The sequence below is a fragment of the Brachyhypopomus gauderio genome, chromosome 19 (assembly GCF_052324685.1).
Source record: "Brachyhypopomus gauderio isolate BG-103 chromosome 19, BGAUD_0.2, whole genome shotgun sequence".
Lineage (NCBI taxonomy): Eukaryota > Metazoa > Chordata > Actinopteri > Gymnotiformes > Hypopomidae > Brachyhypopomus > Brachyhypopomus gauderio.
The window spans coordinates 11,035,096-11,060,349 of NC_135229.1; the positions used below are offsets into that span (position 1 = coordinate 11,035,096).

The 25,254-nt window shown below is 47.3% G+C and overlaps 2 protein-coding genes and 1 long non-coding RNA gene across 3 annotated transcripts in view; all 3 read right to left on the bottom strand.

Annotated features, from left to right (window-relative positions):
* Positions 1 to 166: 166 nt before the first annotated feature.
* kpna4 (karyopherin alpha 4 (importin alpha 3)) lies at positions 167 to 12,777 on the bottom strand. Its single transcript, XM_076981110.1, has 17 exons — positions 12,587 to 12,777; positions 10,010 to 10,054; positions 9,728 to 9,817; positions 9,521 to 9,550; positions 9,084 to 9,136; positions 8,817 to 8,912; positions 8,637 to 8,722; positions 8,075 to 8,161; positions 7,337 to 7,506; positions 7,093 to 7,137; positions 6,574 to 6,705; positions 4,370 to 4,498; positions 3,709 to 3,813; positions 3,368 to 3,439; positions 3,101 to 3,263; positions 2,783 to 2,877; positions 167 to 2,539 (listed from the first exon to the last, which is right to left on the bottom strand). The coding sequence occupies exons 1-17, from the start codon at positions 12,653 to 12,655 to the stop codon at positions 2,441 to 2,443; spliced, it is 1,566 nt and encodes a 521-aa protein (XP_076837225.1). The 5' UTR covers positions 12,656 to 12,777; the 3' UTR covers positions 167 to 2,440.
* Positions 10,476 to 11,810, bottom strand: LOC143482682 (uncharacterized). Its single transcript, XR_013122277.1, has 3 exons — positions 11,235 to 11,810; positions 10,640 to 10,773; positions 10,476 to 10,501 (listed from the first exon to the last, which is right to left on the bottom strand). It is a non-coding gene; the product is annotated as an uncharacterized LOC143482682 (long non-coding RNA).
* A 2,806-nt stretch (positions 12,778 to 15,583) lies between the features above and the next one.
* Positions 15,584 to 25,254, bottom strand: part of ppm1lb (protein phosphatase, Mg2+/Mn2+ dependent, 1Lb) — a 50,259-nt gene continuing 40,588 nt past the window's right edge. Inside the window, exons 3-4 of the mRNA XM_076981105.1 lie at positions 19,569 to 19,730; positions 15,584 to 17,881 (exon numbers count right to left, since the gene is read on the bottom strand). Of these exons, the coding sequence (XP_076837220.1) occupies positions 17,532 to 17,881; positions 19,569 to 19,730 (512 nt within the window). The 3' untranslated portion in view covers positions 15,584 to 17,531. The remainder of the gene's footprint in view (positions 17,882 to 19,568; positions 19,731 to 25,254) is intronic.

The window sequence follows — 25,254 nt, forward strand, 5'->3', positions numbered from 1 at the left end:
AATACACAACAGTAAAGGAAAGCAGCCTCCAGTTCAAATGGGGTCTTGGGTTAGTTCCAGGTGTATTTAGCACTGGGAATTTTCTTATGCACCAAATGAATGCCGTCTACCCACTACTGAACACTTTAAAAGAAGGGAGAGCAAAACACAACCACACAGAACATGGTATGGTTTCAATGTTTATTTCAACAACAAACCTTAGCCCATTGTCCATGTTTAACAGGTTAATTCCATCAAGTCCCACATTCTTTTTGTCCTCATTCTTTGAAACCACATCTCTGCTAACAAGGAATGCTGCAAATAGACCCTATGTCCAACAGAAAGCTATGACCACAAAGAGTAATCCATCTCTACAGTGTCCCAAAATTTCAACACAAAAAGATAAGAGGGTTGGGGGTGGGGAACTAGAGATGTGAGGACAGTAGGATGTACTCAGAAACAGCACTTTGATTCATGCAGGGGTTTTTTTTTTGTGTTTTCTCTTTGCCTTTTTTTTGTGCTGTATAAAGACGGCCCCACCCAAGAATCAGCGGGGGCACCAGACGTGAGGGAGATGTAGCACATTACGAAAACGCTTCTCCAATAACACCCCAAAACCAGAGGCAGATCAGTTATTCCAAATTATTGAAACTACCATGAAGAACCTTGCTCCTCTAATGTGGCAATAATTATGACGTTATATATATATTTGTGTGTGTTGTATTATGCATATAGTTAAAGGTACCAGTATGTCCATCAAATTTCTGCACCCCAATGCACAACATTAGGCTGGAACCTCAGTGTGTGCACAATATGATTTATACAGTCAGTCAGGAAGGTACCATGTGGGGTGAGGGGTGGGGGTATAGAGATGGAACATTTCAACAGCAGTTTACTAATAAAAAGGGGAGACTTCACAATGTGTACACATAACTAACAAAACTAAAACGCCCTAAAACTATGCCGCGGTTTGGTACATGCCAAGCCTGTGTTCGATGACGTTGGTACATGCCAAGCCCGTGTTCGATGACGTTGGTACATGCCAAGCCCGTGTTCGATGACGTTGGTACATGCCAAGCCCGTGTTCGATGACGTTGCACAACATGGCCTTGTTTCTCTGCTTTTTTTTCCCTCTTCACCCCATGTGATGACTTGAAAGCTCAGCGCTATGGCAACTGCGCTGCAGAGCAGAAAGATCATGAAGAAAGAAAGAAAGAAAGAAAGAAAAAAAAAAAAAAAAAAAAAAACACCCCAGAAGCCCAAAGGAGACGTCCATGCAGAAGCAGGAGAAATGATTGGCCGCCTCACGACGGGAGGTGGGCGGGGCTTAAACTGCTCAGCTCTACACAAGCACAGAAAACAACTAGAAGCTAAAACAAAATAAAAAGTAAAACACTGGAGACTTAAAAGCAAATACCAAAAGCGACACAGTGCATCGCCACGACGACGACCTGCTGCCGTCCCAGAGTCCAGTGTTACTTCTGAAAAGTTAATAAAACAAAAGCAAAAAGAAAAGGAAACGTCTTCTTAAATGGTTGGTTGTTAAGTTATTATTCTTGAAGATTTTTTACTACGTCAGCCTCCTCCAGGCTGCTCGTTTCATTTTTTTACTTCTTTTTTTCCCCCTCAGACAGTTGTGACGTTCTGCAACTTCTTTCAGTATTTCAACGGTGACTTTTCCGCACGATTCCACACACAGCTCCTCCACACCCACACACACGCACACACTCTCTCTCCCATTCACACTCACACACACCCACGGTCCCATTCGTCCGTTCTCTTGCACTCGCAGCGCGGTCTGATGCCGGCGGACCCCGGGGCAGCGGCCGCAGGGCCCAGAGACGAGGCCCACGCGCGCCCCTCAGCGCCGAGTCCAGACATTCACACGCAGAACGGCCCAATCACACGCACCTCTCACATCGTGGCCCAATGAGGAGGGAGGACACGCCTCCCACGGCTCGCAACCTCTCGAGTGTGGTAGGGTTCGTCATTATTGTTAATTTGTTTTGTTTTTGTGTAAATTCTTGTTCAGAGGTTTCGATTGTGTCTTTTTCCTCCAATTGCTAGTCGATGTCGTCTTGGGTTCCATGTGGTCGGACATCGTCGTTCCTTTGTTTTTGCTTCGTCGTTTGGTAGACGCATCTCAATGTTTTGTGAAGGTCCAGGAAATGCTCTCTGAACACACTCGGTGTAGATGGTCGTGTTGTGCACCACACAGCAGCCACACAGTCTCTCACTCACTCGCCGACACAAACCTCGTTTGGAGCCGATCCCCCCGGACTCCAAACGACGCCCACACAATCTCGCTCTCAGATTAGATGCAGCCATGGATCCCATGAGCCAAGCACAACGGACCGAATTTGTCACACTCGCTCCCTTCTTGCTCTCCTGATTTTTTTTTTGTGTTTATATATTGAACAGCTGCATCGCAAACCAAACTCCAGATTTTCACGTCGCCTTTCTAGAACTGGAATCCCTCGGCTGGCACGTTGGCTGACGAATTGAACCCGTACGTCCCGCCCTGGATGGCCTCTGGGACCAAGGTTGAGTCCTCATCGATCTGAGGGAGGAGAGACAGCTCCGTTAACCAGCACGCCACTGTCTCCATGACAAACATTTATGAGATCAAAGCCCAGATTAGGTCTCATGACGCCCAGGGACTCCTGCCCATCATCTGTGCAGAGCAAATACATCTTTCACTCTCGGAACGAAAGTAAATCAATCCCCAAAACGTCACAACGCTGAACCTGAAACGTGCCTCAACCCACACCACTTTAACCCAGACGGCGAGAGGAAAACTCACGTCATCAGAGGAGAAGAACTGATCGATGATTTCATACGCCAGTTTGTAAATATCCTCATTCTCGTGATTCTGTAGCTGTTCAATTTTCTCCAAACCTGAGGAAAGTAGAGACAGATGTTAGCAGCTGCTCACACGAATATGGATGCCAAAACAATACCGGTGCAGACTAAAAGCACCTGACCATTTCCCCTCCACAGATCTCCCTCTCAACGCTACTGTTAATCACCAGACTTTTAGGGGCTAGGATGACTGCACTGTCCCCTCGATGGGAGGAGCAAAGGAGAGGGGGTGAGAGGGGATTGGCTGGCCGCTCCTCACCTCCACACTCCTCTATCAGGTTGGCGATAGTCTCTGCCTCGTCGTCCGCCATTTTGAGGATGTTGCTGAGGCCGTCCAGGACGACCTGCACCACCTGGGCGTCCTTCACGGTCAGCAGGTTGCAGAAGGGAGGGATGACCTGCTGCTGGATCAGGTACGCCACCTAGTGGACACGGGAGAGCAGTGTGTATCCACGCCGGGACCAGGGAAGGGTTGGGAGTGGGCGTGAGGGTGGGCGGGGTTGGGCATGGGGGGGGCGGGGCTCACCTGCTCTTTGCGGCCACTGATGGTCAGGTTGCTGATGGCCCACGCAGCCTCTTTTTGGGTTCCGAAGTCTCCCTGTAACGACACAACACCAATTACACCTTTAAAGGTCATAGCAACCTGAAGTCAAACCAACGACATATCGAGGCTTTTGGCAAGAGACGGGCCGAGCTGGCTGCATTTACAGAACAGCTCAATTTAGTTACTCCGTCAGCAGCACTGACATTAGGAAATTCACCTTTTTAATGCCAAAGTGTCCATTAAAGTGGTCTTTAGTGAAAGCGTTGTATAAGAAAGAATGAGCAAAGAGAGAGAAAGACATTAGGGCAAAAAGAACAAGGCACCTTGTCAAGCAGCAGGATGATCATGGGCACCAGACTGGCGTCAATGACGGCCTGGACCTGCTGCTGGTTCCCCGCTGTGATGTTAGACAGGAACCACACCGCCTCCTGCAGGACAGACGGAGCATAACATCTGTGTTAGAGTGTCGATACTCTTCTTGGGTTCCTCGTGGCACACGGACGCTGGGAAAGGCCACGCTGGATCAGACCCTCCCAAGAGCTGTGGGCGGAGCCACAGCCCCTGGTCGACACGGTGATGGTGGGCGGGCTGGGGATTGGGGGCGGTGCCGAGGCTTTAATCATCAGCCCAATCACAGAAAGGCCTCTGTTTGAGTGACGGGCCTCAGATGCACTCCTTTTTCTGCACTGACTCAGTGGTCTGTAGCACCCCCTATCCACCAGCTGGACAGTGACAACACACACACACACACACACACACACACACACACACCCCTTAATCTCACTGTGAAATGTCAAGCAAACCCTACTGAGTCTATATCCAAGCTTCCTCCTCTGATGGATCTTCATCCTGGACGTTGAACCCCCCCTGAAGACTATGAGAACACACCGACACCCATTCATACATCACCCAGTCAAGCACAGAGTCTCTGTCATCATGTCCAGCAGATATGCACACAACCCCGAGCGTCTGCAGTGTGTGTACCTTGTTGATCTTCTCCTTGGGGTGTGTGAGCAGGGCGGGGAAGTGGCTCAGGGCATCACAGTTCAGCACCACCTGCGTCTGCTCGTCTGTGCCGGTCACGATGTTCCCCACGGCTCTCAGCGCTGCCGTCTGCAGGAGAAACCAACAGCCCACTCAGCCGTCTGCACTAGGCTTGTCACGATACTAAGAATTACAACTTTGATCTGATACTTTAAAAAATATTGAAATTCGATACCAAAGTCAGATACTGTGCTCATTTCCGTTTTAAAGCCTTTTTATTTTTTTTATAAACAAACAAATGAATATTGTATTTTGTTTCACAAATGTCAAATAAAAGGTGTAGTCCCTACCACATTAAAACAAACAAATAATTGCACATTAATATAAATTAACAAATAATAGTAGCACAGTTTGGAATTCACATTTAGAAGTCAAAAAAGGCTAGCGCAAAAAGTGTATTTTAAGTATACTTTAAACAACTTTAAGTAACTTTAACTTCAGTATTAGAGTAGAGTTCAGTATTCATAGATGATTGATCCGTTGTAGTACGATCACTTTTTTTTTCTCTTTGTATGCTGTCGCAATTACGGCTGTTAAACCAAGAATATAACTAACATTTGCTAGGATACCATAATCGGACGAACATAAATTGTTACCGGGCGGGGTGTAAAATGGACACAAATTAAGTATTATATCGCAATCAATCGATCGCCAGTGGTTGCCGCCAGAGCGAACTGGTAACTCATTGAATCATAGATATGGATCAGAGGTAAATAAACTAGATTTTTTTTATCGACGTAAGAAATTGGAAGTGTGCTGTGAGAGCGTGTGAAGACGGTCAAATGCGTGTCTCCGCTCAATGCGTGAGAGTTGGCAACCCTGTGGTATTATATATAAAAAAAATAATAAAAATAAAATAAAAAAAAAAAACAATCCTCAAAAACAGGGGAAGGAACATTTACCTGACAAATTTTAATGTTGCTTTGTGTTTCAGGTTTGAAAAGTGCTAGAATTTAGGCTAAAGTACTTGAAAATGCTTGAAATTGTAACTTCATTTCACAACAAATATCTGTCTGACTGAACAGTTCTCTTGTATTACGTTAACGAGCCTCTTGTAATTCCAGGACGAAACATGAGAACGTGAAGAAATATAATAAACGAAAATAAAACAACCATTAAATAATGTGATTAAAAGTGAATTATTTTGAGTAAATATTTAACTTAAGTTTAACGTGCTGGGAAATATTTAAATGGACCTTGAAAGTGACGTATATGTGCTTGAATTTCACCTTGTAAAGGTGTATGAACCCTGCAAACATAACTTTGTTCATTGCGTTGAGGGGCGCGAAGTTACAAAATTCGAGGGGTGCACGACCTTGCGAATCGACAGCGCGCGAGGCCACCGCGATTACATCATTTTCGCCGTGCGGACCCTTGTGCTGCTCGCAGCGCATCAAGTATAAACCAGGCTTTAGCGCCCTTCGTTGAAATGTTCCGAAAGCACAGCTTGGTTTTCCATCTGTATGTGCTTCAAATCCAAAGTATTTCCACACAGCACTTCTGCTGCTTTCCTTGCTTATTAAGACGAGCTGCGAACACACTACGTTTGCTTTAGCTGCCATTGTAGCATTACAAACGTTTGGGTAGGTCAAACAAAAGCGCATTTTATGTAAAAAAGTATTGATACTTGGAGAAACGAGTATTGTACCATTTCAGAATGTTCAGTATCGATATATCAATTTTTTTGACAACACTAATCTGCACAAGCGGCCCGAGCGTGCAGCACCAGACTAACCGGGCCAGTCTCCCCGCCAGCCCTTAATACTAACACTACTTAATACGCCTCCAGCACCCGAGCGGACCGGCACACACAGACCGCTCCAGTCTTTCAACACCACAAGACACGACTGGGCCCGGCAAAGGGCTTTTAAATATCGCCCTTGAAATCGGGTATTTATATTTTATCATTTCACTCGCCATCTGAGCCAGTGGAAGCAGAGCGGCCCTCGCCGGTCCAGCAGGACCGACCCAAAGCACAGGAACCAGACTTCAGCGGACGTTCTCACTCAGAGAAACTTGCACGTAGACGTTTACCAGGACAACTGGGTATCTGATCTTGTGTTATACCAGAGGAGCGACGGTCACACCAGCAGAGCAAAGTGTGTGTCATTCTCTCCTGAATGATCATGTTGGCAGCAGCTGACCTGAACTTTGACCTCCTGGTGGCTGAGCAGGGGCACCAGGTGAGGGACGATGCCAGAGTCGATGACCATCTGGATTTGTTCGTTGCCGGCGTCTGTCAGGTAGGACAGGGCCCAGACGGTGTCCACCAGGATCTGCCCAGATACAACACACATCCTAACTCACTCTCGGCTCACAGAAGCATACACACACCACCTCGCCCACTCATCAAAACACACACACACACACACACACACACACACACACACACACACACACACACCACCTCGCTCACACCTAGCCAACACACACACGAGCGCACGCCACCCTGCTCACTCTTTGTTAACAGTGTGCGCACACACACTCACACCCTTGCACACCAGTAATACCACAGCACCCAAAGACACGCCCACTCCTCGGAAAAACACACAGTCACTTCACTCAAACAAGCACACATTCGCGAGAGAGGAGCTGGTGTCATTATGGAGCGCCGCACGACTGCGCTAGGAGCTCTGCTGCGAAAACAGTGCCACGACACTTACATTCACATCCGTGTGGTGGATCAGGACACACAGAGCAGGCAGAATCTGTGTAGTAAGAGAAAGAGGAAGCGTAAGGAATTAATATACCAATCATGACCAAAGAGAGATGGGTGAAGTGATCTCTGGCACTCGGAGGTGAACCTGTACTCGGTTTGACTTTATAGCAGATTTGTTAAATATGGTCTACAAAATAGACAATGCACAATCTCAGGTTACGTGACCACGCCCACTCCCCTCCTCCTACCTCCTGGATGGTCTCCATGGGAGGGGGCGGGTCCTTGTGGCGACACAGGTTGACCATGACCCAGGTGACGTTGCGGAGGAAGGTGATTGGGATGGAAGGACTGATGAAGGACAGGAGAGGCTTGACCACGCCCAGGCTGATCACGTAGTCCCTGCACTGGGGTCCATCACCTGGGAGGGAACACCAGCGCCACCATCAGTCCACACACGCCTAACTACACCCAACACAGAGAGCACCACACACACCCTCACGTGATGTAAGACCACACATACTCAACCTTAGATTTCAAATACAAAAAGGAGCCTTAAAACTAATTACTGGTAGGTCACTTCAGTCAGCCATTGTGAGTCTAAGTTGACAGTGAGTTACATTACAAATGACGCGCCAGTCATTACAAATTCCAGGCATTTTGATGGTGTACATGAAGGACTCTGTACAGAAGAACTCAAAAGGAGACTCTGGAGTGTAAACCAGGGTTAAAACCCCAACGCCTGATGGTCATGAGACAGGAGAATGTGCCTCAAAGTGCTTCAAGACACGCAACACTGTTGGAGAAGTTCATGTGAAGACAGACTCTACACTAGAAATGACCTTAACTACTCTGAGGCAGGGGTGGGCGAAATACGTGTACAAGTCGTGTACGGTTTGGACTGCAGACAGCCGGCAGCTTCAGAACTCGAGAGATCAGACAACGGCAACGTCAGAGATCAGACGTCCAGCCACAGGTCAGGAACTCACCAATGATGTTCCCCAAAGCCCACACGGCCTGCTCACACACATTCTGGTGGGGAGAGTGGAGCAGCCTCAGGAACAGGGGAACTGCGTCTACACACACACACACACACACACACACACACACACACACAGGGATGATTAAAGACAGCATGACTCAGATGTTTCTGCCTCTAGTTGTGATGACTCATCATCAGACTGGGTCTGTGCTGCTTCTGAATTCACCCGAGTGGGCCACACTCTCCTTCACACAGCGCCCTCACTGAGGGACGCCTGGTCTAACTACTTACCTAACCCTTTTATCCTGACCCTCACTCACCTCCCACAGCGACCCCCCCCCCCCCCGACCTCAATACCCTCCTGTAACTACACCCCCCCCCCCCATACTCTCCCGTAACTACCCCCCCCTGACCCTCACTGCCCTCCTGCAGCTAAAGACACTGCTCCAGGTCAGTCTAGGACTCTACAGCACCAATCCAACAGCTTGATCACACCACACCCCAGAACACCTCCTAGATTTGATTTGACCCCCAGTTCCCAACCCCGCCCACCTCTGACGCAGACTTACTGGACTGCACGACGGCCTGCGTCTGCTCAGAGGTTCCTGACGCAATGTTGGTCAGAGCCCAGGCTGCCTCGAACTGGAGCGACGGACTTGAGAGAGAGAGAGAGAGAGAAATTAGCAGCACGCTCAAACAAAAACAGACAGACGGGCGGAGCGGAAGACAAGGACAGCAGGTGGACGTACTTATCGTCTCTGTCCAGGCAGTGCACTAGGATGGGCAGAATACCAGACTTTATCAAGTCGTCTATCGGAGGGTTGCGGTCACTTGATAGCAGCTTCCTACAAAGACAACGTGATGCATGAAAGAAACAGAAATACAAGGTCATGATATCAACACCATTCTCCACACAGACGCACCAGTACTTAAGGAACCCGTTCTGACACAGTGTTCTGAGCATCCGAGCCGAGCGTCGGTCGGCGTAGCAACAGACCCTAGGAGGCGGAGCTTACCTGGCAGCTTGTACTGCGCTCAGCTGTATGCCCTGGTTGTCACTGGTAGCGTTCTGCAAACGACGACACACGGCATGAGAAAGGCCAGCGCCACACAAGAAAAGGCAGTGTGCAATTACTCTAGTCTTCACGTCTGTGCTCGATTATTCTAGTCTGCATCTCGGCTGGCCCTCACGTCTTGTGCGTTATTCTAGTCTTCTTCAGAACTGGCCCTCACATTTGGCAGCATCAGAAGCTAAATCGGCACCGAAGCTAATTAGCTGAATCTTCACTTCAGCTAAAGAACTCGACTGTGTACCCAATGTGTCTAGGCAGGAAAAGTCAAAGATGAACCTGTTAGCTTAACCTGGCCACAGCACACCTACTGTTGACACTTCATTTCAGGATCATTATAAAACTGTGGGTTTTGTGCAACAAAAAAGTTTACTTGGACTTACTTGGACTATTGCTTCCAAAGAGGTGTTTTGCTGGGAAGAAGGAAAAGAACAGAAGAGAGAAGGATTAGTGGAACCCACAACTCCCTCACAGTGCACTGGTCTTACTGCGAGAAACTGCGAGACGAGCTCAGAGAACCCCGGACGTTCCGATACGAGACGTGCGTGCAGAAGGACGCCACGCTGCAGACAGGAAGACGAGCAGCTTACTGTTCTGAAATCTCCGTCCACGTCAGAGTCGTCGCAGATGTCCTCGTGAGGCACGTTCCTCCTCTTCAGGAGGTGTTCGTCCCTTTTATTCTGAGAAAAGATGTGGACACTGAGATGGGCCGAGGGTCACGGCCGCCCCATAAAGCGGGCCTGTACACTTCGTTACCTCATGTGCTCGATTTAGGGGTAGATGTATAGTGTTACTCTCGCATATCTGCGTTTCAAGGAAGCGGGTAAATATAAACACAAGTGGGAATAACTGATAATAGAAAACACGAGTACCTTCCTCAGCTCAACCACCACCTCAGTCCTCTGTCTTCTCATCGTCTGTGGGAAAGAGGACAGGATCATTTAAGGAACATAATGGGGGAATATAAATATAAATGTGTACGGGCGTGTGCATTTAAGGAGATGGTAACAGGTAAGAAATCTGACTGGGCCATTTTTAAAGTAGCAAGGCCAAGACTACAGGCAAACCGGCAGTCTCCGAGCAAGAACAGATAGACTACAGATTTCCGAGCAAATCGGCAGTGCACAGAACATGAGGCGCATAAGTTGCACATACACAGTAAATCTACGGCGAGGTCACCAAGGGCCGAGTGTGCTAAGCCATTTCCAGCATGTTCTGGCAGTCAAAACGCAGCTATGAAACACTACACGCACCGGGTGGTCAGGCACCAAAAAACTTGGCTTTGAACACACCTAAAACACACATGGTAGGTTTATGTGATGAGTACATTAAGTACACCCAGTTCTTTCACTTTCGACAAAAGCCTGCAACAAAAAAAAAAGAAAAGAAAAAAAAAAGAAAAGAAAAAAAAAAAAAAAGAGGAAAAACTCAAGCCATATTGTTTGTGTTTGACCTTAACAATACTGCTGAATTCCTCAGAGGTTTACAGTAGCACCATGCACCTTAAGCAACAGTAGGCTTGAGCATGTGATGTCACAAGCCCCCAGAAGCAGAGCCACACCTGACCCAGCCACGTCCTCAATTGGACCTACAATTTCCCAGGATATGCCAGGACATTTAAAATGTTGAAAGTAACCTAGAAACCAACAAACAAAAATGTTCAGGGGAAAACAAAGGTTAAACTCAACCACACTGGCAGCTAAAACAGGGCTGGTGTTTAATGCAGTGCCATTCCACAGTGTTGGTGCAGTCCTGCATAGTATGGGGTTCATTTCTTCAATATCTGACATATTCCAAACCTTTATATCTGACACCACAATATTCATGAATTTGTATGAACGTAGCAGACTAATGAATTGACTGATTCCACGTTCATTGGTATGTGGTGACTGGAGTAGAGAAACATGTGAGCTCATGGCCCAGGAAGAGAAGCTGGGAACATCCGTTTGTTTTTCAGAACAGGCGTCTCAGGAATGTCAGCCGGATCCACTTCATCACACCACAGCGATCAGCACACACACACACACAGTGTGTATTGCCCCATTTCTCTAAATCACGACTTACAAAATGTGATAAAAAGGCGAAAGAAGCACTCACCACGCATTATGGCGAGACAAATGTACTACGGTGCCTAATAAGAATGAAGAAACGCTTGAAGGAACAGTGTAGCTCCTCCTGACCCGTTTACACCACCCTGAATATCCTACATATGGGTAGGAGAAGGCGGCTGAACGCGGCCTGCTTAACCTTCACTCTCTTAAACGTCTCGCCGTCCTGTTTTGGACCAAGGAGGCACGTTAAACCGGGAGGAGCAGAGCTCATCGTCTCAAAAAAGAAGACTGACTAATGTGTTGGCCTCGGAGACTCGCCTAAGCCATCTTCTATATTAACAACCAGCTCACCATCTTGTAACTGTTACACTTACAAAGGCGGCTGGCTGATAATCAGCGTTACCAAATGTCGTGGGGGTGTTGAGCAAATTTCAATTTCAATGAAGAATTAGCATGACGTGTGTACAAGCCAACATGTCTCCTGAGGCATTAAAGGCCACTTGGCGAGTTTTATCATTCGCTGGACAGTATGGTTCAAATATTGCTGATTAAACCGTCATCTTTTACCGTCTAGCTACGCCGGCTAGTTAGAGATGATACAAAGACGTGAGCAGTGCGCTAACCGCCCCCCCACCAGCCCCCTAACGGGTTAGCCAGCTAGCTAGCCCACCCAACCCACCCCACAACCCGCTAGCCAGCTACTCTAGCCTGCGTCTCTGAGTACAAGACAGGGTGTCACGGTGACAAACACTGGGATTAACTATTTTATTTTATTTTTTACAATTAAAAGTAATATATCTAGTTATTCAGACGGTTATGGTAATCTGGGCTTAAACCTAGCTGGTTAGCTGCCGCCTGGGGGTAATAGCGGGCTAGCAGGCTAGCTATCCTGCCCACCAGTCTAGGCCTGAGAGGAACCTGAACGGCTAAACGGCCACTGTGAGACCACAACGGTCCAACAACGGACCTCGAAGGGAAGTTTAACCGCTCGGCAGACACAGTTACGCAACGAGGCGATTTAAAACGGTTAATATGACTCCGTGGTTCGTGTACGATAGCCAGGCTAGCTAGAGGGGCAGCTAACGAGCTAGCGGCGCGCGGGGCGTGAGAGGAAGGGCACGGTTAGCAACATGCTAGCCGACCAGCCCCACACTTCACGTGAGTCCGCTCGCGCGACGAATTCGACTCGTCACGTTTGGAATCTTCGCGTCGGCGACAAACTCGCTTCTTTTTTTCTCTCGAAAGTTCGCCGCCACAGAGGCGGGAAGCGAGCGCGAGACGACACGTCGCGAGCGACATTCTGTTAAAATTGCGAACGACGTCACAGCGGAACGCGAGGCAGCGAAATAGCGCAAAAAAAGACGGCGAGAAAAGCCACCGGGAGTTCGCCCGCTTTACCTCCAAATCGCGTCCTTTGTTTTTAAAATTCTTCAGTCTCTGGTTGTCCAGCTTCTCGTTGTCATTCATGTTTGCGAATATATGAAAATTGATTCAAATGAAAATCGAGATATGGTTTAATTTTCTCGAGCACCTTCGCCTCAGCCCGTTCAGTTAGCGACCGGACTATTTTTTTTTTTTTTTTTTTGCTAGCCAGTAATACCCCGCATTGCATGCTGGGAATGCCGGTGGTATGGGCGCAGCCTCGTTCCTGGTTGTATCTCATTACACCTAATCTGCATGTTCCCTTTATCGGAGATGATAATCTCGCTGTAAAATAGTGACCGCTCAAAGGTTACAACGTTTAATCAATGCATCGTTTAGTATCACTCATCTAACGAAATAAAAATATCCAGTAAAACTTAAACCCGAATGTTTTTTTTGTGAAGCAAAGTCGACTCCATTTGCAAGTGATTTTCAGAAGCAGGGTTTGGAGTGAGATGAAGACAACTTAAATTATGCCAATTATTCTACATAACGCCACCAAAGAGGGGTTATTGTTAACTGCACCTATTGATTTTTTTTTATTGGGGACGAATGATCAGCCTCAATGTAAATTTAACAAGCTTTGAATTTGGTTTCTGTTTGTTTAGCAATTCATAGACTCCAATGCAATAATAAACATGTTCCCCCTTGTGAATTTGGTCCTTATTCTCTGTTTATTTTCCTAGAACAGTTTTCAGGAAGTGAAGCTGTCATAGTTTCTAGTAATTCTAAATGTGGTTTTGTCGTATTCAGTTAAATGGATCTAAAATCTCACCCTTTTCATTAGTGCAAATCTGTACCGGTGTTTAGTATAATTTTACAACCATGATACACAAAATCCCAGATTACCACTAGCAGAACATCCCAAAGAGTTTTAATAGTCACAGTCTGCATTAATACTGTGTATATATTTGAAACAGGTATAAAGGATTAAAGGCATCACTATTCATTGTACAAGACATCTCAAAATGTTTATCTGAGCATAATTGTTCTTGCTTGTTCAGGTATGAAAATATTCAGAATGGATTAAGAATATTTCAAAACTTTAAGGAAACGAACCACTGTTGTAGATATGCTGTTTTGGCATAATTAGTGTGAAATCTGCTTACTGTGCACTCACACTTACTAGTGCCACAGTCTTCTGCAAATGGACCAACCACTACTGTATAACAGGAGAACCACAACAGATCAGTTGGTTCTTCTTCTACGAATGAATCTTTGCACGGTAGGCACACGATGCTCAAAAGCATAAATCCCCAACACCACAGGGACTGGGTGGTTGTGAACTCTCACACTTTCAGCACGAGTCGCTTGCGTTCAGGATCTTGCACATCCCAGGGAGATCCTAACCACCAAAACCTTTGGACTTTCGTTTTATGTCAAATGATCAAACGTTTGTGTCATCTAACTGTTAAACATGTGTCTATGTTCTGAACAAAAACGCAAGAAAACTATGCATTTCTTCTGTGGAGCTCCTGTCCCATCTGGAAGTGCCTGCAAGCTAAGAAACGTTCTTTAAAATGGTGACTGCATTCTTACATGCATAATGAGACTGTCTCTGACTAAGCTCAAAAGCACAAAAGGGTAGCGCTTGATTTTATCTTTGAACATGAAATGAAACCATCAGATCAGTCAGAAGGAATAGAATGCTACCTGGTGTTCATGTCTGACAGCCCCTTTCCCCTTTTTAAAATTAATATTATTTAAATCTTTTTTGCACTGTCCTTGCTCTATGTTGTATTTTTTTTGGGGGGGGGATTGATATTTGTTTACCACTCTTAACTTCTCATTCTCTTTCATAGAGCATATCCATGTGTCCTGAAGGGAGTTTGAATCAGTGACTTCATCTTTTACTCAAGTTCACTGATTTAACAGATGAAGATCTCTGAGGGTGTCTTCACTTTACATGAACTCCCCTGCTGATCCAACGGTCCTTCCACCATTACAGCCTTAAGAAGTTGGACCATGCAGAGGAAGTCGTGTTTCAAGCCTTCTCCTGTCCTCGCAGAGATGGACAAACCACTTCCTGTTAGCACAAACATCTCCCTGGTGTTGTAGGCATCTGTGTCGTTCCTGCCTTTTGCTGCTCCTGGCAGGACTCCTTTGTCGACCTGCTCGATAATGAGCAGCAGATCTTCCAGGCATTCATTCTCCAGGATGTGGTTCAGTTCCCAGCTGGCGAACTCCAGCCCAGCCGTGTTCTGGTAGTAGGTGCTTCCAGTAGGTCCTGAGGACCTCCTACATCCCACACAGTGAGCACCCAGGAGTCCAGGATCTGCACATTGAAGCACACGGTGGGAATGGTCTCCACAGCCTCGTTATACTTCAGCTTGTAGAGCAGGATGGACTTCCCAGACCTGTCGAGGCAGAGCAGCAGAATCCGAGCTTCGGGTGGAGTTTTACTGCGAGCCGCTAACCTGCCGTGGTCTCTTCACGGTCAGGCTGCCCTCGTGTTCCAGTTAGCATGTGTCCCAAGTTCTCAAGATATAATCATCAAAACTCAGATGAGGGGAAAAGTGAAACAGCCTTGCAGATCATGAATTCCTCTTACAGATCATCCATTCTTCTTTTAATTCAGCATGACTAGTGTGATGAATGTCATGGACATACAACTTAGACAGAAGCGATTAATCTCTGGTGACATGCATGAAAAAAAACATCACTTGAGATGATTAATAGTTCAAAATGCACTGAACATAGATCTCGCAGCCCAGCAACAAGATGTTTAAACAAAGACAAACTGCAGATGCACGGAACTAAACTACAGTTCAAATGAGTGTTAGCAGCTATTAAAACATTATCCTTCCACCCCTCAACAAACCCGAAAATCCAATCCACTCTCTTTATGAAGTATGCAAACCTCCAGAGTGCAGAGCTTGGCTGGGGTTCCTTTATATACCCAGGGGTTAAAAAACAATTTTTTAAAAGATTGAAACAGCAGCTGCTTTTCATAAACACACGGACACGTTCTGATTTGAATTCTTGCACTTTTTATTGTTACAGTTTATTGTTTTTTTCTTTCTTTAAATTCACAGAATTTTCTCTTTTAATGTTTCATAAATTCAACAAAACAAACACAAGCTCCACAGCAACATTATATAACATACTGTATTCTGGAGGAATATACAAACAGAAAAATCACACATAAAAAGACTATTAACTATTAAATCTCTTCTGATATTAATAAACCAGAGTCTGATGCATTACTCTTTTATATTACTGGTATTGAGGTTAATGATATTCAGTATGTACATTCACTTTATTAGTTTGTCTCAATGAGACCTTAATATGCAAAATACCATATTTCCCAATATATACATTTCATGTGCATGGCATCAACAGAAAGTAATAAAAGCTTGGGCTAGGTGTAAAAGTCAGTTTTTAATAGTTTTTAGTAAAGTAAGTGATAATACTAAAATTTCTGAATCAAAATAAGGCAACGAGAACCCCTTATCTTTGAAGGCCTACAGTAGCAATGTAAATTATTCGAAGAATGTCTGAATAAAATAAAGAGATTCTGAATTTGGTTGACCTATACAACCATAACACATCCCTGTGCATTTTCAGGGCTTTGATCTGCGCAGGTCTGGATCCTGACCGTCCACACGGCAGGTGGCCTAGCCCACGTGGGCCACACAGCGGTTCCTCTCCTCTGCCTGCTCTCTGCTGCCCCTGCTGGTCATCCTTCGTTACGCTACCGGTGCAAATGGGGCGAGTGGGGAATGACGAGGAAGAGAATTAGGGCCACAGGACTACAAGACATGCTACAATGTTCCCAGTGAGTGCAACATGAAAATCTTTTGTCCATTCATTGTCTTACTGGATATATACAAGCCCAATATTTATTAAGTCCTTCCTTCAGTGTACACTATTGGAGTTTACAGACTAACAGGCTAAACCAGCGCACATGTACAAACTAGAATATACTGTGAAGGCCTTCAATTAAACAATCTAACAGACTGCTTTGAGTGTTCACTGGACAATTCCTAATTGAAAAAATGGTTGAATCTGTTAAACACTCTGAACCAAGTGGCGTGAGTAAATGGTGAAGTAGCCACGCGCGACTGGTGTAGCTGGTTTCCAGTACCGTCCCCTCCCGACAGACGGAGTGGAGTTTGACCAGGTCTCAGTCTGCAGTCCCGCCACTGTACTGAGAACATCAAAGTAAAATGGCGTTTAAAAATAACCCAGCGGAACTGTGTTGACATAATGGGCTAAACTTTCTAAACAATCCGAGATTTTACAAAGGCCCACATAAAAACGTCCAAAACAGATTTACAAGATTTCAGATTATTAACAGATTTATGAGACTTTAGATTATTAATAGATTTACGAGCAGCGGCAGCAGGAATGGGTGGGGTGAATTCTACTGTACACACACTGCTTCTTAAAACAGGCATTATTTAAAGGGCATCCAGCCACATCAGGTAGATACACTCCACTATTACCTCTGTTGGGGGGGCAGAGATGACACTACACTACGTTCAGTCCGTCACACCCAACCCAGTCCCCGAGACTCGCTGGGCGGCCCACGGCTGCGTTGTGCCCGGGTCCCAGCTCAACCCAACACTGCAAGAGTAGTGTGTGCTGGGTTGGGTGTGTGTTGAACGTGGACCGTCTGGTGGCAACTGGGCTGACGAACAGTGCATTACACTATTAGACACGACTAAACCGTGTCCTGAAGCAATCGTTTCTTAGTTCCCCTGCATCTCAAACTATTTGAAAATAAAAGCTTGAAAACGATGTTTGCTAATAAGGGCTATTATGGCTGTATACTATTTGCTGTTATTTGAATATTATTTTAATAAGAAACAGTTCTTGCTCCAAAAATAGTCATGAAACGGTTTTCCTTCTGCATCTTAAATCTACACATACGTTATTTTTTTTCATCCGTTATATTCATCTACACTGCGCTGAGGACTCACTGCTCGCCGGTTTTGGTGTTGTTTTTTTTTAACTTGACCACCATGACGGTGATGTTGTCAGGGCAACCACGATAGAAGGACTGCAGTACGATGCTCTTGGCGCCGAAGTGGGGCTCGTTGAGGCGGTCCTTGACGAAGCGCACCGCCTCCTCGTTGCTGAAGGCGTCCCACAGCCCGTCCGACGCCAGGATCATGAACTCGGGCTGCAGCTTGTCAAGGTCGAAGGTCAGCACGTCGGGGTCAGGCACGAGCACGTTCAGGTTCTTGAGCGGGTAGTCGCCGAGAGAACGAGACATGGCCAGGATACCTTGCACACGCCAGGAGCCGTTAAAACTGATGAACCCTCCTGAGGGTGAGAGGGAGCGATTACAAGGATCACATCACTGATATCACCATTCTTTATAGATTCAATTACCGATAGCTTAATTGATCACCCCAAACCAGCTGGGGCCCCTACACATCTAAAGGAATCAGGACTGTTTCAGATGAAACAAGACCGCAAGCCAACGAGGTCACACCTATATTTAAGGTGCATTCACCCATCAGCTGCACCATTAGAAACTCCACCTAATCTCACAGGTGCGTCTCACAGGTGAGACATGATCGTAGGTTATGTTCAGATCCTTATCCAGCCTCTACCCCATTCACAGATGCCTGGTTTCTGACCTCTCTTACCAGACCTGGTGTTGTTTGCGTGGGGGCGGCAGCACGGCTGAAGTGATTGGCTGGGTCGTGAGTGATGCGTTAGTGTGACTGAGCCAGGCACAGCAGTGCAGCTGTGGATTCATGGGTTAATGTCCCTGTTGGGTTGAGAGACTAACCAGCCAACAACATCCATGTGGGGACAGAAACAAGCCACGAATGTAGGCCAGTAAGGGCTGGTCGTCAGATGAGCTAGTCTATAGTGTACCCCTATGAGGAGTTTCAATTAATAAATGTTTTGGGTGGTATGTGTAAAATGCAGTATTCATATGATAAATATGACAGAAAAGGAAATTACAAACATCAAAAAGATTTTAACTTGGAAATCACAAGCTGTTTATACTGAGCTGCAGCTGTGAACGCAGAATGAAGCAGAAACCATCAACGCACCTCACAAACAGGAAATGTTGGAAAACGGAAAAGTGCAAGATCTTTTTTTTAATCATTTTTGTTTTTGCAGAAAGGCCATAAAACCGCTGCCGTATCTCCAGCGTCTGCCGCCAACTGGGTAGATTTACATTTACAACATTTCACAGTCAGTCCAGAGTGAACTACAGAACTATGTGCCCAGTACTTAGCAAATGGCTCGTCCATTAAAATCCTGACTGTCTTCTTGTGGGAGTGGTCAGGTCAGAAGGTTGTTGGAGTGGTCAGATGGTTGTGGGAGTGGTCAGATGGTTGTGGGAGTGGTCAGGTCAGAAGGTTGCTCTACAAGTCAGATGGTTGTGGGAGTGGTCAGGTCAGATGGTTGTTGGAGTGGTCAGATGGTTGTGGGAGTGGTCAGGTCAAAAAGTTGCTCTACAGGTCAGATGGATGCTCTGACCCTAGCGATAGCATCTCCATACACTCTGCAGACTTCCTTGTGACAGTATCCCTACTACAAATTAAAAACTTTCATGAATGCCAGGATGTTGTGGCTTTTACAGTCTCAGATCTCAACGTCATCGTTTACTGATGGCCAGCCGGCACACTGCAATAGGAATGTCAGAATAGTATTGGTACTATGGGTCATTATGTTGTAGCCTTCACAAACTGCCTATGAACAGCAAGCAAACATTTGAAAATTGTACTGAAGGCAGCAGCACGTATGCAGACCTGGCGAGAATCAGTCTGGGCAAAGACTGAACGCTTTATAGATGTAATGCCACCTTCTATCAGCAGGGGGCAATAAAGGAGCGCTCATGAAGACTGCACATTCTGGACGCCCAATAAAACCTTCAAAATCAAAAACCTCCACCAAAGATCATGAGACTGCGTGGCTAATGCCATTTTCTGCCCGAGATTCATCATGCGCAGGACTACGATGTTTTTCTCTCTGACGTGTGACTCACCCGCTTTCTTGATCCTCTTGCGTTCCTTGAGTTGGTAAGGCTTGTGGTCATGTGACAGGGGGACGGCGTTGCCATCTTTATCACAGAGCACGCCTCTGGAATCCCCAACATTGGCCACAGTCAGCTCCTTATCAGACAACAGTGCTACCAGGCATGTAGTTCCTGAGAGAGAGGAGGAGAGAGGGAGGAGGAGAGGGAGAGAGGGAGGAGGGGAGGGGGAGAGTGAGAGAGAGAGAAAGAGAGGGAGCAAGAGTAGGAGAGAGAGAGAGAGAGAGAGAGAGAGAGAGAGAGAGAGAGAGAGAGAGAGAGGGGGATGGAGATAGAGATCGGGGGGGGCAGTGTCATTAAAGGACTTTTGGAAAGTGGAATGCTGGGTTGGACAGTCTCGTACTCTGAGGGCAACACAATCAGGCAAAAAACCACGCACGCACGCGCGCACACACACACACACACAGAGTAATCCCTCTTCCCTCCTGCACAGTGACCTTGTCATTCCTATGGAGTATCTAGTCTGGATCACACCCAGTCATTCACGTAAACAGTGTCTCTCCCACACACACACACACACACACACACACACACACACACCACAACATCTGCTGACTCCGACTGCCTCTGAAAGCGGCGGCTTCAACAATGTGGGAGTTTGACTTCCTCTTTTTGAATCGCTTCTTCTTCTTCTTCCTCCTTTCTGTTCTTTCTCTTATTTGTTGTTTTTTTCCAGCGCCAGGTTTGAGTGTCCATGCACAAGCTCAGGGGGTTTACCCAGAATTCACAGACCCCTTCACACCCCCCCCCCCCCACACACACACCTCCCCCCACACACACCCCCCACAAACACCTCTCCCCCCACACACACACACCTCTCCCACACACACACCTCCCCCCACACACACACACCTCTCCCACACACACACATACCCTCCCCCCACACACACACACCTCTCCCACACACACACACACCTCTCCCACACACACACCTCTCCCACACACACACACACACCTCTCCCACACACACACACCTCTCCCACACACACCCCCCCCACCTCTCCCACACACACACACCTCTCCCACACACCCCCCCCCCACACACACACCTCTCCCCCCACACACACACCTCTCCCCCCACACACACACCTCCCCCCACACACACACACCTCTACCACACACACACCTCGCCCAGCCCCCACACACACACTTGCTCCCCTCACTAGTACAGAATACAGTAGAGTATGTATCACCATGTATGTATAACAGTCAGTTATGCAATTTCCTAATTTAATAACTGTGTTAACTCTGGTGTTTGGTAGACTGAGCGTTTTGTGCATCATCGTTGGAAAAGAAAGGCTATACCCCCCCTAGTGGTCTTTTTCATCACTGCAGATCTCCTACTGCAGCCAGCAAGCCTTTTAATGGGCGTTTGTTGATTGTGTCCTGAGGAAAGAGTGTAGAAGAGACCTCAGAGAGAAAACGTTCCTTTGTACTTCTATGAGGTACAAATGTGTGATTGTCTAGGTTAAACAGGAGGCATTGAGGCAGAGGTGCCTTGCGTTGCTGAGTCCTGCCGTTACCTGAGCACACACACACCACCACACATTCTTTGTAGCCTACACACACCCTGTACCGTCTGCTCTGTGGGAGTCGGTGTGTGGTGGATCGAATAAATTAGGCCGTGCTACTGAAGTGCTCCACACAGCAACTGTACAAGGGCCTGCTCTCTGGTTCTACAGTTTAGCGCCTGAATCAGTTAGTGGCTGTAACTTACCTAACCGCCTGGAGCTTACTGGGATATAATGTGTGTGAGGAGAGAGAGAGAGAGAATAAACAATGATTTATTCATGTTGAAGGATAACACTGCTTTGGCAATACTGTAACTGAATATGGTCATGCCAATAAAGCTTATTGAATTGAATTGAAATAGAGATATAAAAGGACAGAGGTGTGAAGAGAATGAGAACGTTAATAATGGAGAGAATAAAGAGACAATAATAAAGAGAACAGAAAGGAGGGAAAAGAATGAGGATGGAGAGAGAAGTAGCACCTGATAGAGAGAGAGAGAGAGAGAGAGAGAGAGAGAGAGAGAGGGACCAATGCAATTACCTTCCAGAAATAAGGAAGGATTTTCTTATTCTCATTTGTAGCTGCTAAGAGAAGGAAAGAGAGCGACCAACCCAACACAGGGCCAAAGTGGGCGAGTTTGTCATGGAGCCACCTGGTGGACAGGAGGTCCACCAACACACGGACATGCGCACATATTCAGGGTAATGTGAGAATGTGGGTGAGAGACCCAGTCTGAGTGAGAGAGAGAGAGAGAGAGAGAGAGAGAGAGAGAGAGAGAGAGAGAGAGAGAGAGATACACTGTATATAAGTGGCACCTGTGTATACACATGTACATACATGTGTGTATACACACATACGCACACTGCTTTTCCTTTCTCTCCCTCTTTCCTTCCTTCTCTCTCTCTCTCTCTCTCTCTCTCTCTCTCTCTCTCTCTCTCTCTCTCTCCTTTCACATGTCTCTATAGTTGCACCTGCTGTCTGGCTCCCCATATGGAGGTGGATAATGGGGTAGACAACAGTACACCACTGGCCCTCTCCACTTACACACATACACACCTCCATTACAAACACACCTGAGAGAGAGAGAGGGAGGGAGAGAGGGAGGGAGAGGGGGGAGAGAGAGAGAGGGAGAGAGAGGGAGGGAGGAAGAGAGAGGGGACGAGAGGGAGGGAGGAAGAGAGAGGGAGAGAGAGAGGGAGGGAGAGAGATTACGAGGAAAACAGACAGATAACATCAGGGAGAATGGAAGAGAGAAAAGGAGAGATATTGAGGCAGATAGAAAGGGGGAGAAGGCAAGACAGAGACAGAAAGAGACTCACAGAGACGGAGCAAAGAGGTGATGTTTGAGCGTCCTGCACACCACCAGTATGACCTCCTGCTATGAACCTCCTGCTATGGACCTCCTGCCCCTTTGCTTAGTTCTCTTCTCCGATTCTGGGGAGGTCCATCATCAGCATGACTGGGTCCCAGCAGGACAGGACAACAGCAGGACAGCAGGACAGGAGGACTCACACTTTCACTCCATATACTAACTCCAAGTAGTCTCTCCTCAGCTGGAGGAGACCACAGAAGGACAAATACACACACCCAGTCACACACACACACAGACACACACAGACACACACACATGAGGGTGAGGATGAGGACGTGGCTCTGGCCAGGGGGTGTGGCAGCACATTCCCACGGCAACAGCAGCCGTGCACTCCTGTGCACACACCAGAGATGATTCCACAAGATACTGTGTGAGTGGACCTGTTAGCGAAAGATGCCATCTTAATCGCCTCTGCCACCACAGGATAAAAGACAATGGAGTGATGAGTATCCCCCCCCCCCCCCCCCCCACCACACACACACACACTCTGTCTCTGCACTTTACCTACATGGCACAACCACAGTGTAGCAGCACATTTAAAAAGTCTAACACAAGACGAGAAGGCTTCTATAAAAATCCAATTTCAACTTACATTTTTACATTACCTGGTTCAGAGTCTTAAAATAATCCTTTTAGTATATGGTAATTAAAATAATCCTTTTAGTATATGGTCATTTAGTATATGGTAATTTAAGCTTTATTTCATTTATTTTACAAGAGCAGAATTTACATAATATGGATTCTGAGCAAAGGTGCGTACGTGTGTGTGTGTGTGTGTGTGTGTGTGTGTGTGTGTGTGTGTGTGTGTGTGTGTGTGTGTAAGTGAGAGAATGTGTGTGTATGCACTGGGGAGACCAAAGTCCAGGAGGAATAGAGATGTAGAAAGAACCTCACGTCAGTGACGGCAGGCAGAGAATCGTCTGATATGAATATGTCAACCTCCTCTCTGCTAGTCTCATCATAAATAAAGCATCCGTGCTTTTGGGGAAAGTGGCACAGATGAATAAAACATTGCATGTCTGTCTGCGATAATAGTGTGTGTTAATGTTGTGTGTGTGTGTGTGTGTGTTAATCTTGTCCAAAAACATAGTCCCATGGGTGTAATTGAAATGAATCTGTCCAACGTTCAGGATTGCAGAAGTGACATTTGTATTCTAGTAGAGTATCAGTGGATTAATACATGATGGAGGTCGTGATGGGTGTGTAGCTGTCAGAATACTAGTCAGGACACTCCTGCTACACCTGCCGGGCAGTGCGGGGTAGATGCGAGTATGGTGAGGGTGGGTACTGGTACGGGGTAGATGTGAGTATGGTGAGGGTGGGTACTGGTACGGGGGTAGATGTGAGTATGGTGAGGGTGGGTCCTGGTACGGGGGTAGATGTGAGTATGGTGAGGGTGGGTACTGGTACGGGGTAGATGTGAGTATGGTGAGGGTGGGTACTGGTACAGGGGTAGATGTGAGTATGGAGAGGGTGGGTACCGGTACAGGGGTAGATGTGAGTATGGTGAGGGTGGGTCCTGGTACGGGGTTAGATGTGAGTATGGTGAGGGTGGGTACCGGTACGGGGTTAGATGTGAGTATGGTGAGGGTGGGTACCGGTACGGGGGTAGATGTGAGTATGGTGAGGGTGGGTACCGGTACGGGGGTAGATGTGAGTATGGTGAGGGTGGGTACCGGTACGGGGGTAGATGTGAGTATGGTGAGGGTGGGTACCGGTACGGGGGTAGATGTGAGTATGGTGAGGGTGGGTACTGGTACGGGGTAGATGTGAGTATGGTGAGGGTGGGTACTGGTACGGGGGTAGATGTGAGTATGGTGAGGGTGGGTCCTGGTACGGGGGTAGATGTGAGTATGGTGAGGGTGGGTACTGGTACGGGGTAGATGTGAGTATGGTGAGGGTGGGTACTGGTACAGGGGTAGATGTGAGTATGGAGAGGGTGGGTACCGGTACAGGGGTAGATGTGAGTATGGTGAGGGTGGGTCCTGGTACGGGGTTAGATGTGAGTATGGTGAGGGTGGGTACCGGTACGGGGTTAGATGTGAGTATGGTGAGGGTGGGTACCGGTACGGGGGTAGATGTGAGTATGGTGAGGGTGGGTACCGGTACGGGGGTAGATGTGAGTATGGTGAGGGTGGGTACCGGTACGGGGGTAGATGTGAGTATGGTGAGGGTGGGTACCGGTACGGGGGTAGATGTGAGTATGGTGAGGGTGGGTACCGGTACGGGGGTAGATGTGAGTATGGTGAGGGTGGGTACCGGTACGGGGTAGATGTGAGTATGGTGAGGGTGGGTACCGGTACGGGGGTAGATGTGAGTATGGTGAGGGTGGGTACCGGTACGGGGGTAGATGTGAGTATGGTGAGGGTGGGTACCGGTACGGGGGTAGATGTGAGTATGGTGAGGGTGGGTACTGGTACGGGGGTAGATGTGAGTATGGTGAGGGTGGGTACTGGTACGGGGGTAGATGTGAGTATGGAGAGGGTGGGTACTGGTACGGGGGTAGATGTGAGTATGGTGAGGGTGGGTCCTGGTACGGGGTTAGATGTGAGTATGGTGAGGGTGGGTACCGGTACGGGGGTAGATGTGAGTATGGTGAGGGTGGGTACTGGTACAGGGGTAGATGTGAGTATGGAGAGGGTGGGTACCGGTACAGGGGTAGATGTGAGTATGGTGAGGGTGGGTCCTGGTACGGGGTTAGATGTGAGTATGGTGAGGGTGGGTACTGGTACGGGGGTAGATGTGAGTATGGTG

Bases quoted from the DNA above. Each gene is read 5' to 3' on its own strand.
- kpna4 (XM_076981110.1), bottom strand. From the start codon at position 12,655: ATGAATGACAACGAGAAGCTGGACAACCAGAGACTGAAGAATTTTAAA. The intron at 8,723-8,816 runs GTACGTCCACCT...CTCTCTCTCAAG, and splicing joins TGCCTGGACAGAGACGATAA to TCCGTCGCTCCAGTTCGAGG. The intron at 2,540-2,782 runs GTGAGTTTTCCT...CTCCTCCCTCAG, and splicing joins AGTTCTTCTCCTCTGATGAC to ATCGATGAGGACTCAACCTT.